Source organism: Paramisgurnus dabryanus, chromosome 2 (assembly GCF_030506205.2).
Source record: "Paramisgurnus dabryanus chromosome 2, PD_genome_1.1, whole genome shotgun sequence".
NCBI lineage: Eukaryota > Metazoa > Chordata > Actinopteri > Cypriniformes > Cobitidae > Paramisgurnus > Paramisgurnus dabryanus.
The window spans coordinates 29,512,911-29,533,878 of record NC_133338.1 but is presented as its reverse complement, the minus strand read 5'-3'; the positions used below and the strand labels follow the sequence as shown (position 1 = coordinate 29,533,878).

Below are 20,968 nucleotides of genomic sequence, written 5' to 3'. Positions count from 1 at the left end.
TGCCACTACTAATGCCGGAAGTGCCACTACTAGCTGCCACTGCCGCGATTTGAGCTTGGCCCTACTGCCCTTTTGCCATTTTAGAAGTATACATGTAAACACTTAATGTAATTTATAGTAATGTAACTTAATGTAATTATTTAATGTCATATAATCATTATCTACAAGTAGTATCCCTTTAAAGTGTACAACGTGCTTTTGTTTTCTGGCATGTTATAGCAAAATTAGCTTGAAATTGTCAAACTTGTTACTGTCAGCCCTGGTACTTTTCCAAAGTAATAAATAATAATAAAATAAAAAATACATAGCTGAGATACCACAATTCAATTTCTTGTAATTTTAAGTTGTCTTAATTTCGTATATATATACATTTTTGTATTAAACTTATTTTATATTTTAATTGTAAATGTTACTAAATTCATGAAATGACGCTCATAATGATGCTCAGTTTTTGCTAGGTTAAGCACAAACAGTGACTGCGCATAAGCAGCGCAGGATTGATGCTCTTGACTCCTCCTCTAATCTCTTTGCATTAGCCGAGCGCTTAAGCTCAGCTAATAGCTAGCCAACAACAAGAAACACATCAGACGAGACGCGAGTGGTGAACTTTCGCCAAACAAACAAGCGATAAGCCGGCTACAATGGCTTTTTTAGGAGAGCCTGTGCGTCTGGAAAGAGGTAAGCTGCCCACCAAAACGTTTCGTTAAATATAACGTTCGGTATGTTGTGGAAATCACACGCTTTGGTCTAAAAACATCCCGCTGTCACTTAATAAGGATGGATTAGTGGATGACGATCGGGAGCTAGTTCCTGTTTACTGTATTAAACCATTCATAATATTAACAGACTTTACCATCGAAAACGTGTAAAATGTTAGTGTAAATTAATCGAGTCGCTAAATTAACGTGTTTGAGGTAAATAAAAGCCGAGACGAGGATAGTACTCCTTTGTGAGCAGTGTTAGCATGGTTAGTGCTGATCGCTTAGTGTTCAGATCAGTGTGTTATTAATCCTGCTGGTTTATTATTATAGACTGTCAGTGATATTCTGACTGATTCTGATTCTGTCATCGCCTCTTTACTCCACATCTTACAGCCTATGGGAACTCTATTTACTGAGGAGTGAATGTTGGCTTGTATATTAGCAAACGCACTGATTTGTGATGATCGGAGTTCTTCACATATGTTGTTAAAGATTATTCAAGTTCCTAAAATGAATGTGTACAAAATAATTTGGAAGTAGTTACTTGTGTGGGTGACGCTGAGAAGTCTGAAGGGTCGCTAATTTTAGTAGTTCATTTGTCCAAAATATGTTGATCTATAGTTGATAGAAAAAGCACCCAAAACATTTGTCAGGAAACAGTACAGCAGCGCAAACTGTGTGTTTTATTAGGAAGAAGTATTATATGTAAAATTGAATGCATCTTTACATTTACTAAAGCCTTTAACTTTCGCAAAAATAAACACTGCCAAAGACCACATCACCATGTGGAACGATGCAAATGATTATCCATGGTCTGGGCTTGCCTCATTGTTTTGCAAATGTTTCTCTACAGACATATCTCGTGCAATTGAGCTGCTGGATAAACTCCAGAGAACAGGCGAAGTGCCTCCCCAGAAGCTGCAGGCACTCCAGAGGGTTTTACAGAGTGAATTCTGCAACGCTGTGCGGGAGGTAAATGTGCATCGCATATGTGTATCCATAAATTCAATGCATACTACTGTGTAGAGCAGGGTTTCTCAAAGTCCGGACTCCGGTCCGGATCCGGACCCGACGGGAACTTGATCCGGACCCGCGTCCACTTCATATTACAAGTGCATTAATTTCTATGTGATTGATTAAATGTGTGCATTTGCTACTTTACAGATGCACATTAAACTTGTAAACTATTCGTTTAGTTTTTTTTCTTTTTAGATTTAAGAGTATTCCTGGTCCGAAAATAAAACGAATTATTTAAAAATTTTCTGTGTGACGCTGTAGCCATCACACCCAGATATTATGCACAGCTACTTCATGTACTACGGCTTTTGATCATTAAGTCCTTATCAATCTGAAATCACTGTTGGTTTGAGTCGTTTAAAACATGCATTTGAAAAAGCAACACTCGTCAAACATAATCTTTATACATATTCTTTATTATCATGAAAATACCTGAAAAGGTTTGAAGAACAGGAATATAAATGTACCCTTAAGACATTTCCTGGAGCTCCGTGTGTCTAGTTCTTCGTCTGCAGTGCATATTAAGTTTCTGCCCGAGAGCGCCCCCTGGCTTTTGGATGTAGCAGCATTTCACAGTAATTCATTGAGAAGCATAGCAAGAATCATAAGCCAATTTATAGGTGCACCCCTAATTTAGGTCAGTTTCTCTGCCTACCAACCACACTTTTTTTGCCGTGGTTTATGCATCTGATGGAGAACAAACTGTGCCATTTCTCTAATTAGGTTGCTCTGTATTTTGCACCTGGTTACTTTTGGCATATTTCTTGTGTTTATGTTAAAATTTTTTTTACTTTAAATGCAAAATACACTTATTTTTTTCCCAAACTATTTGTGTTGATTTGTTATATAAACAAATGATTAACATAAAGTTTTTCCGGACCTATGAAAATTATGAGAATTCAGATTTGGACCTTTGAATGTAAACTTTGAGAACCCCTGGTGTAGAGTGATGAAAACGGAGTTTATGGGGTTCACCGTTACCACCTCACCCCAGCAACCCTGATTTCCACTGATTTAAAAAAAATCACACTAACTACACACACTAGACCATTTTAACAGACTGCAAGATCACACACTCGTGACTGTAGCTACGAATTCATTGTGACATGAGGTCTTGCAGAAACTGTCACAAATAATCAAGCTGTATTGCATGCCTTTTGTTATTATTAACTTTGTGGCTACTGCTGGATTCTGTGAATAGGCTTCATGCCCAGCTGCACTACTTCCTGAACTTCAGCCAGCTCCTTGTTTCCTGTCTGCCATTATTGGACAAACTGATTAATCCAGGTGTGCCTGACCTCAGTAGTCACAAACAAACTGATTAATCCAGGTGTGCCTGACCTCAGTAGTCACAACAACAATAATCAGACACACCTGGATTAATCAGTTTGGCCAATAATTGCATACAGGAAACAAGGAGCTGGCTGGAGCTGAAGTTCAGGAAGTAGTGCAGCTGGGCATAAAGCCTATTGCCCACTGGGATGAATAAAGTATTTCCCACTGGGATGAAAGAAGTATCTAATCTCTATCCATCTAAATGAGACTCTTATAAAAACAAGTGTGTTGTGATAGTTTTTGCATGCACATTATAAAAACTTGTACTGCTGGCCATTTAATTTTACAAGTCAATCTTTTTTCTCAGTACTCCACTTTAATGATGTGTTTGTGGCTGCCGTGTTTTAGCTAAAAACACGCAACATCTGGTTGAAACTTGCTTGCATTAGCAATTGCGGGTGTCCCATCGGAAGCAGTGTCCAGAGCGATCAAGAGCAGGAATGACACCACACAATTAGGGATTTTTGTTCCAAAGAACCTTGAATTGGCCCACGTAACATCTCATCCCTCCGATCACGGGAGTGCAAATTTGGCGCAAAAGTGTGCTTACATCCTCAAGTGAGTGGCCAGCCTCTAAATCAGGGGTCTCAAACTAAAACTGGCTTGGGGCCATTTCTGTGATTGACATTTCATCGGAGGGCCACAGAGCTATTTTAAGGTTAAAAAAAGTACAATATTTCTGTAAATGTACTGTTTAAATTCTATTATTTATTTATGGAATATATATATACTTCTACCACATATATATATATATGCAGTGGTTTTTAACTCGGGCCGCAGAGAGGGGGAGGGCGGGCCGCAAATGGCCCACGATTCGGGAGTTTGAGACCACTGCTCTAAATGTAGTTTAGTTTTTGCAGTTTAACTTTTTTTTTAGTTTTAATTAATTTTATTAAACTCAACTTTCACCATGAACATAGCCAAAGAATGTGGCATGGTGTTGAAAAGAAAGCTAGAAAGCTAGCCTTCATCAGACATAAGTGATTTTTTAAAAATCTGAGGATAAGCAATGTCAGTATTTGCTAATGAAAACACAAAATTATTAAAATTATTGATTTTTACATTTTAGATTTTATCATTTAATAAATGTACATTCTTATGTAGGATCAAACTCAAAACCTTTGCCTTGCAAATGCAATGCTTTATCAGTTATCAGGAACATTTTACAACACATGACGCATTTGCTGTGAGAAAAACATGCAAGACACAATTCAACTGCCAAAGAGTGACATAGACGATCTATAAATAGATCAATTCTAAAATAGAGCCTCAGTGAGCAGTCTGATGATTTATCTTTTAAGTACTCGAGCAGGTAAAATGCATCTCCCTAGTGTTTATGACGGCATGCTTATCAGTGTAGCACGTAGAGTAGTCACTGTGCAGAAGGACTGGATATTGATTCTGAAGTATACAAATAGCATCAATCCATTTGTCTGTTGCAGACTGGGAATAAAACTCGGCTGTAGTGTTCTGTTGCCCATGTCGTGGATCTAAGACTGTTGGCACTTGATTGGCCTCCTCCCTGCTGTTTGGTCATCTGTCGTTCTCACTGTTAAACTCTGAAGTCTTAACACAAGTGATGCTCTGACCGGAGCTGCTGTTCTTTGTCTTGCTTGAAATAGAATACAACCAAATGTGAAAAGATTTGTTTGGCGAAGCTCCGTGAAATCAGCATTGTTTAGTATCATCTAACCCAAGGGTAGGCAACTTCGGTTCTGGAGTGCCGATGTCCTGCAGATTTTAGCTCCAACCCTGATAAAACTTTGCCTACGTGTAGTCTTCAGATGACTCTTTGTACGAATGACGTTGCCTGATCTAACTTGTACGGTACATTCACATAGGACGTAAGCGTTTACGCTTCTCATTTACTTTTAATGTATTTACTATGCATTGCCGAACTGAATTGTGGATCCATCAAAGTCGTGTCACTGCCGTTGCTTGTGGCAGAAGTTGAAATTTTCTCAACTTTTCAAGCACCTATGTGTGCATCAGTCAATCAGATCACATTATGCAAATAACCTAGTATGAGCCAACCAATTACGCAAGACCGGAGTATTTGTTGCGGCCACTGTGATTGGCTGTTGGCCACGCTTCAGACAAGCCTTCCATCATGTGTTAACCCTTATGCCCTGTGTGCATGTACCGTTACTATCAGGACCTCAAATAATTTTTTTCTATTCCTAGTTTTAGTAATTTTGCCACATATTTTACCAAGGAATATTAAATGCCCTTAAGATGTTTCCACCTTAAATAAATAATTATTTTGCCAAATAATATGTGACCCTGCCTGTGACTAAGGTCTCATGATCTAATAATGAGATTAGGTGCATCAAATTTGATTTTACATGGCGTTACTTAGTCAATATTAAAGAGACCAAGGTTGTAGGTCGATTTTATATGAAAACATTAAATCACACAAAAAAGTTGCAAATTAGTCCCAATGATATTAAAATGGACATTTTTTGATGCAATACTGCAGTGTTTATAATAAACAATTAACAGTCAAAAATTAATGTGCCCTCATAAACTTAAATACAAAATCTGAAAATGTATTTCCGTCCTCTTGTGGCGATCTTTTTTTGATGACGTCAGCTAGACGGCTTTGTTGGGAGCATCCGTTATCTCCGCCCCCTCTGACTGTCAGTCCGATGCCAGTTCCATTTCTGAACGAAACACTTACATTTTATTATACAATCATTTCACAGTGAAAAACACAAGCTTACGTCCACTATCACCATTTCGTTGCGACTTCCGGTTCACAGGGACTTTATTAAAGAATGGCATGGTAATATAAGACATGGTGTCACAGACTTCAAAGGAGTTTCAGAGGTTGCAGCCAGAGTTTTGTCAAATAAGTTATAGCCTCATTTTACAGGTAACACTGTCACAGTTTTTATCTTTACTATTTTGTTAGTCTTAGAGATGCATCATTAGTTCACTGAAACCCAGGCAAAGTTGAACTTGCTTTCGGCAGGTCTCTTAGATCTTTGCCTACGCAAGCTTATTAAAACAGGGCCCTGGCAGGACAGAACACTCTTTATTTTCCTTGTCTTGTAAAACCAATGCCACCCATGCTGTTTTCTAGAAATGCTTGTTTACCTAATCACATGCAATGGTGCTTGAGTAAAATGTTGCTCTTTTGAAGTAAATAAGTAAGGAGGTTAATTGGTAAATCCGCAGCTCTGTTTCTTAAGCATTATATCTCAGACCGATGCTTGATACTCAGATAAACATGCACAACTCGCAGTAGAATGCGGATGCACGTGGGTGGAGATCTAAATGTGACCCTGAATGGGAGATGGATTTGTGATTTATAATGTGTTAAACCATTAGAAGCGAGCCATGTAAAGAGATCTGATTCAATGCCCCCTCACTCCCACTACTATACAGATTGAATTGCAAGACATCATAATGTGGTTTTCCAGTCACAGATTTCGTCCAGGCAGGGACACGGTTGTTCTGTAAATGGTAACTGTTCATTGGCGATCATCTAAAGCGGACTAAGTAATGTGCTGGACTTTAAAGGCTTTTTAAGGGTGAATTACTATGCACAAGGTATGGATCCAAGACTTTGGCATATGAGATGTAAACAAAAGCATTTTTTAGTTTGTGGAAATAGGAATCGAATTTTGTTTCTTTTGTTTATCTGGATGGCTTTGGCGGTTTGTAAGCAGTATTTTAAGTTTTTATTGCATGCCTTTTTCAGGTGTATGAGCATGTGTACGAAACAGTGGACATAAATAGCAGCCCAGAAGTGAGGGCCAATGCAACAGCAAAGGTAAGTCGGTGTTTATTTTGCAGTCAAACAATTTTCATTCAGCTTGCTTCAAACCCACACAGTCGTTTTGCCGCCTATTTTTAGAATGAATGTTTAAAGATAGACAGTCAATCTCATTATCTAATTATGCTGGTTGTAATACTTCTTTGAAACACTAGACCGATGGCCTGAAAAATATAAGCAGCTTATTTTTGGCATCTGACCGTTTCCTGGTTTTTGACTTATTAGTAAATCATCAACATTATATAATACATATTTTTGATTTATTGATTTCACATAATCCTTGATGTGGTTTTACTCAATCATTGGAGATATCAAGGTTATATGTTAAATGTTCTTTACATTACATAGGTTGATATTATGTCGAAAATGGTATGACTTTAGCTAGGTTTTAACAGACTTGGTCACATTTATTCCCATTAATACAGCCATTGTTGTGCACTCACATCTTTGCTCTGTTCCTAGGCTACGGTGGCTGCATTTGCAGCAAGTGAGGGTCACTCTCACCCCCGTGTGGTGGAGCTCCCCAAAACAGAGGAGGGGCTGGGGTTCAACATCATGGGTGGAAAGGAACAAAACTCGCCCATCTACATCTCGCGTATCATTCCTGGAGGCATCGCTGATCGACATGGCGGTCTGAAAAGAGGAGATCAGCTGCTTTCTGTTAATGGAGTGGTACGAACATGACTTTAAATGATGTGCTTCCTAGTTTATTTATTGGATGATGTCTGTAACTCGACACCACACCACCTGCTGTTACCTTACACGTTAGATCAAATCACCAAGCAAATACATCATTGTTGTTTTAAAGAGGACATTTTGCAAGACTTTTTTAGATGTCAAATACATTTTTGGTGTCTCCAGAGTATATATATGAAGTTTTAGCTCAGAATACCATATAGATGAATTATTATAGCATGTTAAAAATTGCCACTTTGTAGGTGTGAGCAAAAATGTGCTATTTTGGGTGTATCCTTTAAAATGCAAATGGGCTGATCTCTGCACTATATCGCAGTGCCATTGGGTGCAGATTAAGCGGCGGTATTATCCCCTTCTGACATCACAAGGGGAGAGAAATTTCAATAACCTATTTTTTTCACATGCTTGCAGAGAATGGCTTACCAAAACTAAGTTACTGGGTTGATCTTTTTCACATTTTCTAAGTTGATAGAAGCACTGGGGACCCAATTATAGCACTTAAACATGGAAAAAGTCAGATTTTCATGATATACCCCCTGGTATATCCCTGTTTCCCTTGCACGCACCACTATGTGAAATCTGCATTTTCAAATGTATGACCTTGTCTGTGAAATCCAGGCTAAAGTTTCATAATCTAATTATAAGATTGGGAGCTTCAAAGTTTGATTTTAATCATTGATGTCACTTTAATTTTAATCTTTGAACTTAATCAATATTAAAGTGACACTCCACTTAAAAAAAAAATGCTCATTTTCCAGCGCCCCTAGAGTTAAACATTAGATTTTTTATGCTTTGGAATCCATTCAGCTGATCTCTGGGTCTGGCGGTACCAGTTTTAGCATAATCCATTGAATCTGATTACACCATTAGCATTGTGCAAAAATAACCAAAGAGTTTCTATATTTTTCCTATTTTAAACTTGACTTTTCTGTAGTTACATCGTGTGCTAATACCGACGGAAAATTTAAATCTGCGATTTTGTAGGCAGATATGGCTAGGAACTATACTCTCATTCTGGCGTAATAATCAAGGACTTTGCTGTGCTAGTGATATTACGCAGCAGCTGAAAATAGTCCCCTTTGTTACTTTCAATAGCAGGGGACTATTTTTTAGCCGCTGCGTAATATCATTGCGCCTCCTGCAGCCATGTTACAGCAGAAAAGTCCTTGATTATTACGCCTGAAGGAGAGAATAGTTCCTAGCCATATCTGCCTAGAAAATCGCAGATTTTAATTTTCCGTCGGTCTTAGTACACAATGTAACTACAGAAGAGTCAAGTTTTAAATAGAATAAAATATCGAAACTCTGGGTTACATTTATTCTCTTTGAAGACACATTTTCAAAAAGATGGAACAAACAGCATCTAGGTATGGATGGATGGCCAGAACGTATAGTAAAAGAGATTCAGATTAATGTAGTCTTAATTGAAAAACATGACTAGTCAGAGAGCAAGAGATCACACTGTTTCTGTCTTTCAGAGCGTAGAAGGAGAGCACCACGAGAAGGCTGTGGAGCTGTTAAAGGCCGCTCAGGGTACAGTGAAGCTGGTGGTACGGTACACCCCTAAGGTCTTGGAAGAGATGGAGTCCCGCTTCGAGAAGTTGAGGTCTGCCAAACGCCGGCAACAGAACAACTTTCCCCAGTAGGATGCCTCTCCTGTGCCCCCCTCCCTCTTTGTCTTTAATTCTTCTGCCATCTGTCTTCCTCGTTCACACTTTCTCGTCCCTTTTCTCCAGCCAGGGATTAGCCACATGTTTGGCACTTTCTAAATCCTGTCCTTTCACACACTTCTTTCTCATAGCATGAACACTACCTTGGCTCTTGATGATGTCACTCGCATCACAAATGCCCTATTGGTGCAGTATTACGAATGTACTGTCAGTTTGGGGTGTTGATTGGTTAGATATGCAAGGGGACCATTGCAATGTACAACTCCTGAGGCGAATTGAATGAAAATGTCAAAGTGCCTCGAAAAGATGGCCACAGCCCCTTGGTATGTTACCATCGTAGGCGGTTTCATGGTCCAAACTCACGATTGAACACTACTACGTCTTACTAAAAATGTTCTTAACAGAATAATCTCAAAGGAAGCATGTATTTTTATAATAATCAGTGGTTAATTGTGTTTATCATGCTTGCTTTTTTAAGTGTCTGCTCATGGATTTAAAAATCTCATTTTGGGTTGCTTAAAAGAGAAGTGACAGCGGCGACACAACATAAACATTGAGAGATTCAAACTCAAAATGTCAGCTGTAAATCTTCCATATACTCCACCAGACGTATCCTGTTTACTGACCCAAATGTGATCAAGCCTCACAATGTTTACAATGCGTGCTGACAAGGAAATATGTTATCTAATAATGTGTTCACCATTAATATATATATATACAGTAATTGGCACATTCGTTCAATCAAATAAACATTAACTTTTATCAAACAAAGTAGAAATGTTAACCAACACTATTTTGTGAACATTTGGGTTTGCATTCAGCCTAGGCAAAACATGTTACATATGGCTCAGATTGGCATGTAAACAGTGCTTTTGATTGAATGCAGTGTATACAAATGGCACTGAGCGGTCCTGCCAAACAGCTGTTCTGAGGAGATGCTAGTGGCTCTGTTTGGACATTGAATCATTTTGATTTATCTATCTGATGTGAATTGTCAAAGCATATGCCATGTATAAAGCACACAGCAGAAACGCAGTGCGGCGGTCTTGAGCTCTTACTGTATGTAGGCTTGCGTTCAAGTGTTTGTGTCAGAAGCAGCAACACTATATTTCAAAACCGTAGGGGCACATCAGCATGATGTAGTTGTTTTATTGTTCATTCGTCTGTCGTTTTAAAATGCTGTATGAATGTTAATATGGCACTTGCCTTTCAGCCCGCTATGGGTCCATATGGTACGCTCCGTTCATGCTTGTAATTACAAAGACCTGCGTCATGTTTCAGAATCTATTTCACTTAAATGATTATTATATCATCAGGTAACAACTGGCCGTAATTCTAGCCGAACAACGAATGAGAAAATGAATGTTAGAGAATATCAACATTATTAACACTATTTGTCAACGCAAGATTTTTTTATGAGATGTTTTTAAAAAGAAAGCTCAAGGAAAAATTGGTGCTGTCTTTATTTTCTTCCTTCTTGCCCTCTCTAATTTATTTGTTTTTGAGAAACCTAAAACAGATTTTTTTTGATGCAATAAGACCTTGTGGCTTTAATTTTATTTTGATATTAAAAAAACTAATCAGTCCTTTCTGTAAAAATTCAACAGATTGTTCATCCATATAGAAATTGTCAAGCGTTCATCAGGAAATCTCTTTAGTAATATTTAGGTCTTATCCAGATACTTCAGTATATAACTGAAGTTTTATTTCTATGTGATTAATGTTGTCGCCAAAAGCTTTATTTGATGTAGTTTGATTTGTTGAATAATTTTAAAACACTGCACTTTCACTTTGTACTCATTTTCACAAAATGCAACACTACGTATTTTTAAACTCGAATGCAGGTATTTTCAGTGTACTAACACGCTAGTCTATTTTTCTCAGTCTCTCATAAAATATTTAACGTGTCTAATTATAGAGGCCCATGACTCACCCCGAGCTGTGAGATACATAGGTGTTTTGGGGGTGAGAGATAAAAGGGAGGTCTGATGTCTCGCATGAAGGAATCATTTTTGTTATTGAGCAAAAACGTCAAAATCAAGTGATCCCTTTTCTTTCTGTGGTGTATAATGTGCTCAGGTTGGATGTTTGTATAATATCATGATTTTAAAGCTTCATGTATCACAAGAGCAATAAGATACGATCCTTCTGTAATCATCTCGAGCAGGTTACTTAATCCCCATTAATACTTGGAAATGTCCACAGGGGGACCGACAGACTATTTTTGTAACCTCTTTTTCTTTTGATATTTTTCCCCTTTTTGATAAGTGATAAGATCTTTTTGCGACAAATGCTTTGTATTGATTTACCTTGACCAAGTTCTCTCTCTGTTTCAAGTAAAAGACCAAACTTGCAACATTCTGGGAGCTCTTTCAATGTACGGTCAGCTAGTTTGGACTGTTTCTAAGAACCTATTGTATCGTTTGACATGTTTTTCCTGCTGTACTGTGTTACAATAATGTGGATGTATAAAGACTGATGAAAGTGATCTTGTTTTCAGTTTATTTATTTTGGCGTTTTCAGCATTTGTGTGTTCTTAACCTTATTCTTTCATCTGACCATTGTGTGTGCAGACAACTGTACAATGTTGCATCCTTTGCCCAGACTGGCAACTGTTTTACCTGAACACTAGAGGGCACTGCAGGACAACATAGTAAAGGGATCACCCCAAAATTAAAATTGTAATTTATTCGCCCTCATGTTGTTTTAAACCTGTATGAGTTTCTTAATTCTGTTGAACACAAAGAAAGTATTTTGAGATATGGTAGTAAGCACACAGTTGGCAGTACCCATTTTCTGCCATAGTATTTGTTTTTTCTACTATGAAAGTCAATGGGTGCTTAGTGCTTACCATCATTTATCAAAATATGTTCTTTTCTGTTCAATAGAATAAAGATACTCAAACAGGTTTAAAACAACGTGAGGATGAGTAAATGATGACAGAATTTTCATTTTTGGATGAACTATCTCTTTAATATAGTTGTTTGGCACTCTATACAAATGTTTTTTACTGGAATTAATATAAATGCAACATCATAGGTTTTTATTACATACTATATTTTTATATAACGGGGCGGTTTCCCGGACAGGGATTAGACTAGTCCTAGACAAAAATAATTATTTCCAAACTGAAACCAACTTGCGCTGACATATCTTAAAATATATCAGTAACCTTTCTTTTGCCTCATAATGTAAAAAGTAATGTTTATAGTAAGGCAGGGCCGGCCCTGGGCATAGGCGGAATAGGCAAATGCTAAGGGCGCCGCTGACCCCTTGGGGCGTCCGTGCGCCCAAATTATTATTTTTTTTATATACACATTTTACTATAAATATTTAATTCTGCACAAGAAAACAGCAGTTATTAATGAATTATTAGTAGCATAGTATCTCGGAAGATCGTGCTTGTTAAATAGCTCTATACTGCACTGAAGCGGCAGTTTAAAATATAAACCCAGAATTCAGCGAACGTCAAGACAAAGAAAACGGAAACAACAATCAGACCGAGATGCAGAATTTACATAATGTTACACAAATCATGTTTAAATTTCAATGTTTCTGGACAGAAATACCAACTTGTTCACTTTGTTTGGTATTAATAAGTGCTGGCCGCGGTGCTGAAGAGGCGCTCGGACGGAGTACTGGTGGCACATGCACAGATATTTACGTGCAAGCCATTGGAAACTATTATTCGTTATTATATAATTATTATTCGTTACTTTCACTTAAGAAGAGTTCTGCACTTTTTATTTCAACATTTCTCTTTATATAAATTCTATTTTGTACTTAAATCTATAATTTCGTTACTAACCCAACGAACTCATCTGCGCTTTCCGATAGGTTGCACGTAATGGGAAAAGTATAGCTTTCTTCCACTTGAGAAGAGTTGTGCATTTTTAAACTTTTAAAAAAAATATCTCTTTAACAAAAACATTTTTTTCTTCTATTTAAAATCTATAGTTTCGTTATTTTACTAACCCAACTAATGACTCGTCCGCTTTCCAATAGATTATGCAATATCTGTGCATAAGTGCCACCAGTAGCCTACTCCGTCAGAGCGGGTCTTGGTCTTCAGCACCGCGGGGAGCAGCCAGCACTCCAATGCGCAGCTTATTAATACCAAACAAAGTGAACAAGTTGGTATTTCTGTCCAGAAACATTGAAATTTAAACATGGTCCGTGTAACTTTATGTAAATCCCGCGTCTCGGTCTGATTGTTGTTTCCGCTTTGTTGTTCTTGACGTTCGCTAAATTCTGGGTTTGTATTTTAAACTGCCGCTTCAGTGCAGTACATAGCCACAGTATGCGTGCGTGCGTGTTTGTTTGTGTGTGTTTCCAAAATATTTTCAAAATAAAGAAAAACGACAAAGCTGTGCAGTTTGTTTCTGTATAAGTTTATGAGCAAAATGATTGGAACACAATTGTGATTCTGTGATTCTAAAGGGCACCAGGTGAAATCTTGCCTAGGGCAGCAAATTGGCCAGGGCCGGCCCTGTAGTAAGGCATATTTCTTAATTAAACTAAGGCCTAGTCCTGGCTTTAAAAAAAAATCCAGATAATTTACTCACCACCATGTCATCCAAAATGTTGATGTCTTTCTTTGTTCAGTTGAGAAGAAATTATGTTTTTTGATGAAAACATTCCAGGATTTTTCTCATTTTAATGGATCCCAACACTTAACACTTAACTCAACACTTAACAGTTTTTTTTCAACGGAGTTTCAAAGGACTCTAAAGGATCCCAAACGAGCCATATGGGTCTTATCTAGCGAAACGATTGTCATTTTTGACAAGAAAAATAAAAAATATGCACTTTAGTTTTAAACGCTTAGGTTACTCACGTAACCCCGGTTCCCTGAAATAACGGGAACGAAGCATTGCGTCAGTTAGCTGACGCTATGGGGGAAACTCCTGTTTACTCCGTGACTGAAGCCTATTGGTTAACGTCTGTACAAAGTACAGACCAATGACGTTTGAACCCGCGCGCGGGAGGAACGCGTCCCTATATAAGCGCGGTTCAATCGTCAGCAGCTCATTATTATTCGACTGAAGCGCGCAGCCGAATAACACTCGCTGCGTAGACGTTTGTAGCACGGCAAGAGACGCAATGCTTCGTTCCCGTTATTTCAGGGAACCGGGGTTACGTGAGTAACCTAAGCGTTCCCTTTCAATACGGTTCACTTCGCATTGCGTCAGTTAGCTGACGCTATGGGGGAACGTAATCCCATCACGCCGTGCATACACAACGTACTGAAGTGCCTTACCGGAGAGACACTGCGTGTGGCCCTATACCCGGCATATTCACAGCTTTAAAAGCAAATGTGTAAGCACCATATAAATTGTTGACGCGCACACGGTGGGGTTTTAAACGCACCGGGGGCACATAACATAGCACAAGACGGCGAGGTACGCGCCGCGGCTGTGCGAGATAAGTAAATTCAGAGTCACGTTGGTGAGCTCGCTGAGCGCACCGTGGTGTACACATAAAACGCATGAGCGTGCATGATTGAGCCGAGAGAACCTGCGCTCGTAGGGCAGGGACGTCTAAGCTGTACAATCTGACAACGTAGACGGCGAAGACCAGCCGGCCGCGTAGCAGATATTAAATATAGATATAGATACCCCTGTAGACCAAGTTCATGAAGAAGCCAAACTCGCACAGAGTGGGCTCTATATAGGACATAGCTCATAGAGGGGCGTGAGCCAGTGCGATGGTTTCAACGATCCATCTAAATAACCACTGTTAGCAACAGACATACGTAGTGAGTGATCTGCGAAGCTCACGAACGGCCGATCTGACTATAATATGCGGCAGAACGGTTCGTAGCGTGGGATTATACAGATACCACAATAGTGTGAACCCCGGTGCACCCTCGAGCGCATCGGGATGCATATAGGTAGTATTATAGTGCACAGATCGGTGAGCTTTCCAAGCGCGCCGTAAATGTGTATTGACTATAAATTGCACGGGCACAGGTGAACACTTGAATACATCGTGAATGCATATAGATGAATCAGAGTGTTATAATGCACAGGCCGGCAAGATTCTCGAGCGCGCCGTCATGTGTTCTGATAATAAATTGTGCGCACACGGGTGAACTCTTCAGTGCACCGTGAATGCGTATAGATAAATCAGTGCACACAACGCGCCGTGAATGTGTACAGATATGATTGATGAACGTAACGGTGGGCACCCAACGCACCGTGAACGTACACAGATGAACAACAATGTATGTGTCACAAAGCATAACACAGCTGTGTATACAGGTGAGCTTTCCCAAGCGCATCTTATTGTATACCAAAATGTTATAGCGTGTACATGTGAGCTTCTCTAAGCGCACGGTGGACGCATATAATTAAAACCCATATCGTGCATACAGGTGAGCTAATGGGCGCACCTTTAATGCAACAAACCTCAGTAGTGCGCGAAGCAGGGATGTCGAAGCTGTAAACTGACAACGTGGACGGCGGGGACCAGCCGGCCGTGTCACAATTGTCAAATGAGAAACCTCTAAGACCATGCCCATGCTCTAAGACAAGTGAGCATAATTGTCACGGGAGGTGATAACGTCAACGATCCATAAATAGCCTGTATTGACAGGTGCTCTAGTGAGTGATCTGTGACGCAGATAAACAGCTGATCGTCTGATGTACGTCAGACGTATGTGTCATACAGGACCTTGGACAGTTCCAGAGCGCTGTGCCTCGGGCACCGTCCGCATCTGAGAAATGACAGGCTTATGAATAAAGTGAATGGCCAGCCGTAAAAGCATGGTTCGCTGTTACCGCCGCCGTCCGCATCTGAGAGATGACAGGCTTGTGAATTAAATGAATGGTCGGTCGTAAAAGCGTGGTTCGCTGTTATCACGGCCACATAGATATAGGTAGGGGAGAGAGCCGCCGTGCCTCTGTAGTGAGGAGAAAAGTGTTCCCCCGGCGATTCGCGGGGGGTTTTGACTTTCAAATGTCACTAGACAGAATGGATCAGACTTTGCATAAGGACGCCTCGTGAAAGGGGTCCTAGCAGCTTGTGTCAATGTGTCATAAGGCACGTAATGTAGGTCGTGTCCCACGGATGCCATCTCCGCACGCCCATCGTAATGGGTTAATATTGGTAGTTTAAGCATGAGATGCGTATCACTCTGATTGAACATAGCTTATAAAGCGATGCAATGAGTTTATAAAGGAGATGACTCGTCAGCTTGTTCAGGGGGCGAGATCTCAGTCTGGTTCGGTAAATAATGAAACCACCGTAGATTGCCCGACCGCATTATCACAATAACACGGTCGAGAGTGCTGCAGTGCTAAATCATCCTCATAATGTACCGTATTCACAGTACAAGGTGATTTATATGAGACAAACGGCGTTCCACGCGCCGAAGGCTGATTGCCGTCGTAAAGCGTGTTCAACCCACAGCAAATGCTGGGCTAGCTCGTAATGACAGCACTTCATGCAGCCGTGTGTAACTTAAGCAAGCTTCCAGGTGTTGTCAGCTCGGGGCGGGACCTTTGCTTAGTCAAACTGAAGTGGACTTATGAACAGAATGCCACGATATTCAGCTTTCTGAGGCTCGTTAGAGGGGTACGTGTGCCCGTCTTAAACGAGATGCCGCGCGCGTCTGACTGTGCGCGCGCTTTAAGCTTTGAAACTTATTGTGGCGGGTAGCAAGCTCACTTGAGGTTGATATTACCCTTAATATCTCCGAGTATTGGAGCGGAGGTGTGAGCGTCTTCGGATCCGCTAATATAAATCAGCTATATGGCCGAAAAACGTCATAAACCGCTTGGCTGTAAGCCTTTGAGTGGCCGTCCGGAGAGGGCGCGATTCAAACGCTTGGAGCCATGCAAAAGTCTGAGGCTGTCCTTCCTCTAGGAAGAGAGAATAACAGCCGTAAGACCGTGCTCGTTTGCGCCATCAGCATCGTAGCGGAGAAACTGAGGTGGGCTGCGAGCGAATTTGGCAGAAAGGTGTTAGAGACACCGTACAGTCGTGGGGTGTCAATACACAGTATATGGCCAAACCGGGGTCTTTTCGGCTAGCGTCGATAGAATTATGGACAGCGGACCGTGTGTGCGTATTACTGATTGCTTGTCAGTAAGGCGATAAAGTGTTTAGAGACACCGTACAACCGTGGGTGTCAATACACAGTATAGTAAGCACGGAAATTACTCTTTTTAGAGGAATTAAATACCGTTCGCCACTATAGTGAGGTCGCATAGCCGACAGTATTACACAGTATGTTTGGATAAACAGCACACAGAAAACATTACAGGGCAGTCCAGCCGAGGCGCGACATAACCCCTTTTCTCCCAGACAGTTTCGTTCTCTGTTGATGCAGCTGTGCTGCGGAGACCAGAGCTCAGCCGTTCAGGTGCACAAGCCTCAGTAGTGACGGTGACCGAACGGCTCACGGAGCAGAGCAGTATGTCTAGGTGGTTTAATGTCAGACTGAACCCATCGCAGAGAGGAAGTCTGCCGTGAGGCCCGCGGTTTTGCCGTTTATTAAAAGGGCAGAAAAACCGGGTATATATATAAGAATGTACCAATATTCAGCGCACTGATATAGGACGGGACTGAATAAAGGGAGGTATTCGGGCCTCAGTATATTATAAACAAATTCGTTCTGCCTCTGATTCCGTCTAAACCAGAGAGAAATTACCAGGCAGACGAAAAATGAGCTATCTGAAGTGAGATCGGCTCAGGCCAGTAAAGCTCTATAATAAGTGTTTTAGCGCTCCAATAGAGGCGTGTCCGCCTTATCGAGCAGACGAATGAGATCGTTCCGCTCCAGGAGGGGAGGGGCATGAAGCTCTCTTATAATGAGTGTTCTTGGTGCTCCAATAGCGGCGAATCGGCCCTATCGAGCAGACGAATGAGATCGCGCCGCTCCAGAGGGGAGGGGCATGAAGCTCTGTAATCGTTGAACACTGGACAGCTGCATTTAGAGGCAGCGAGCCGTAATACCGCGTGCTAGCTAAGCCGTTAAGAGACCTCACCACTGTGGGGAAAGGAGCGAGGGACTCCGCGAGCGTGGAGCACGAGTGGCTGTGCTATGACAGAGACAGGGGCAGACCGCCCGTGTTTGCTTGTCGTATGCATCTATCCAGGTCTACGGTTCCCCGCTTGTTCATCTCAACAAGAGAGGAACGGCAGAGGGGAGCAGCAACACAGACAGAACAGCCATGCGTCGTGACGGTATCACCCGATGCACTCGGGGGATTAATATATGTGCCAGAGATCTCGCCACTGAATTTGAGAGGAGCGAAGGGACTCTGTAAGCATGAACGGTTGCGGTGTGACAGAACACAGGGGGGGTTAGTCCGTGTGTGCTTGTCTATGCATCCATCTAGTCTCATGGCTCGCCGTGTGTTCATCCCGGCGAGAGAGGAACAGCAGGGGGAGCACGAAACATGGATAAGACAACCAAAGCATAAGCGCGGTCCCGGCGTGGGAGGTGCCAGACCGGTAACGCGCTCGGAGGAAATTCATAGCAGAGAGGCTCACCGAGCCGCTGTGCTGGACGCTATTACAACAGCGCCTGCTCTTTTAGCTTATAGCTTTATATTAAAAATATTGATCTTACCGGGCGGCCGCAGGGGAGACCTCGTCAGGCGTGTCCGCTGCACAGGGCTCGTACCACGGCAAGCGAAGGCTATCTTCGGTTCTCGGCCGGAAAGCGGCAGGGGAAGACGCTAGGCCTGGACTCTGCTATCTTCGGTTCTCAGCCGGAAAACGGCAGGGGAAGACGCTAGGCCTGGACTCCGCTGCAGGGCTTTTGTCAACGGCGAGGTAAGGCTTCTTCTTTTCTTCGGAGCAGCGAGAGGTTCGCGCTGAAGGAGAAAATAATGAGCTGCTGACGATTGAACCGCGCTTATATAGGGACGCGTTCCTCCCGCGCGCGGGTTCAAACGTCATTGGTCTGTACTTTGTACAGACGTTAACCAATAGGCTTCAGTCACGGAGTAAACAGGAGTTTCCCCCATAGCGTCAGCTAACTGACGCAATGCGAAGTGAACCGTATTGAAAGGGAACCACAACTTCTCATCTATCCCCGGTCCTGTGATGCGCCAGCGCGACCTCACTCAATAAGTCATCACGTCAAGAGGTCACAGATGATGTATGCGAAACTACGCCCCAGAGTGGAGAAAGAGGACCGTTCCGACGTTGTTGTATGTGGAATGATACTAATTAATCTCTTCGTGTTAGTTAATTGTTTAAAAGGTCCGCAAATGTGCGTTTCATATATGTAACACGTGACCTCCCTACGTCATTACGCAATTACGTGAGGCTGCACTGGCGCATCAAAGGACCGGAGATAGATGAGAAGTTGTGGTTTAAAAGTGCATATTTTTATTTTTCTTGTCAAAAATGACAATCGTTTCACTAGATAAGACCCTTATGCCTCGTTTGGGATCGTTTAGAGTCCTTTTGAAACTGCGTTGAAAAAAACTGTAAAGTATTAAGTGTTGGGGTCCTTAAAATGAGAAAAATCCTGGAATGTTTTCCTCAAAAAACATAATTTCTTCTCGACTGAACAAAGAAAGACATCAACATTTTGGATGACATGGTGGTGAGTAAATTATCTGGATTTTTTTAAGAAAATTGACTAATCCTTTAAGCTAAACCCTGTCCATGAAACCACCCCTACATGTTATATCTTGTATATTATATTTGTGTTCAGTATGTCTAAAGGATGGTCACATACATCTCCCTTGTGTCTTAACATAATGCCACAAGGCCGCAAACCAATAAAGCCACCCTCAAGGGATTTGTCAGCCCAATTTACTTCCTAGTCAACATTGTCATCCACTGCATTCTTTCTGTCTCAGGTTCCATCTTTAAGACAGAGCCCATACCGCCGCTGACATGGAAAGCTTTACTGAACCTATTAATAACGTAATATAAAACAATCCCTCTTCTGACAAGGTGTAGAGAGTTTGACCTCTGTTAATGATGAGAAATTGGCCCGCTGACTGTATTAATGAATGGATGTGTCACTCAAGCACATCTTCTGCATTTCCCTGGACTGCTTTCCAGTAATGTCTGACTAGTGTCTATGGTGCTGTCAGAATGTCAACCTTGAACAATTTTAGAGAACAGATTTAAAATGCCAGATTAAAAAAAATGTACTGTCAAATCTATCAATTAAACTTTGCACGTGCTATTTTTTGAACATGGAAATGTGCAGAAATATGTTGCCAGTAACAAAAACTAGTTTACTGTATATGTGGAGCCTTGAACGAATGAGTGTAAAAGCACATGTGCCCACAAGGACAACGCACAATGATGCAGCTGTTTCACTCCAGCACAAAACGGTCTCACATGCTCGACTGTCATTCTGACACCTTTGCCTGGCCATCATGGCTTCATATCATTCATTTTATTAATTTTATTCTCCCAAACCTGCAATCAATCAGATTTCCACCGGAGATCATTCCAAACAAAGCCATGCAGGACAGTCGTGTCTGTCTGCTCTTATGTACAACTCCAATGAGATGCTTCCAGATTGGCTTTGTATGGGCTTTATTATATTAATACCAGCAGCATGTGGCTCCTGGGGCACATTTTGAACCCTCAATGCGTTTAAAGAATGCGTCTGCTGGACATGCCATCGCTGGTATTGACAGGCCAGTGCGTCAACACGTTGTATGCAGAGACAGATGCATCTGCTTGCCTCTCTCAATGTGATTACAGAAATTAATGGCATCTGCAGAAGGTGACTTTATTGTTGACACTTGATTAAACAATTACCGATAAAAATAACCACGAGA

The 20,968-nt window shown here is 41.2% G+C and overlaps 1 protein-coding gene across 1 annotated transcript; it reads left to right on the top strand.

Annotated features, from left to right (window-relative positions):
* Nucleotides 1-522: 522 nt before the first annotated feature.
* On the top strand, nucleotides 523-11,688 carry lin7c (lin-7 homolog C (C. elegans)). The gene is made up of 5 exons (XM_065267934.1): nucleotides 523-678; nucleotides 1,555-1,673; nucleotides 6,760-6,831; nucleotides 7,297-7,506; nucleotides 9,009-11,688. Exons 1-5 carry the CDS (start codon nucleotides 642-644, stop codon nucleotides 9,174-9,176), a joined length of 606 nt encoding a protein of 201 aa, XP_065124006.1. The 5' UTR covers nucleotides 523-641; the 3' UTR covers nucleotides 9,177-11,688.
* Nucleotides 11,689-20,968: the final 9,280 nt, after the last annotated feature.

What these genes read in the sequence shown, in the direction of transcription:
- lin7c (XM_065267934.1), top strand. Translation starts at nt 642, where the DNA reads ATGGCTTTTTTAGGAGAGCCTGTGCGTCTGGAAAGAG. An exon ending in GCCTGTGCGTCTGGAAAGAG is followed by an intron (nt 679 to 1,554) that starts GTAAGCTGCCCA and finishes GTTTCTCTACAG; the next exon opens with ACATATCTCGTGCAATTGAG. An exon ending in GGGCCAATGCAACAGCAAAG is followed by an intron (nt 6,832 to 7,296) that starts GTAAGTCGGTGT and finishes CTCTGTTCCTAG; the next exon opens with GCTACGGTGGCTGCATTTGC.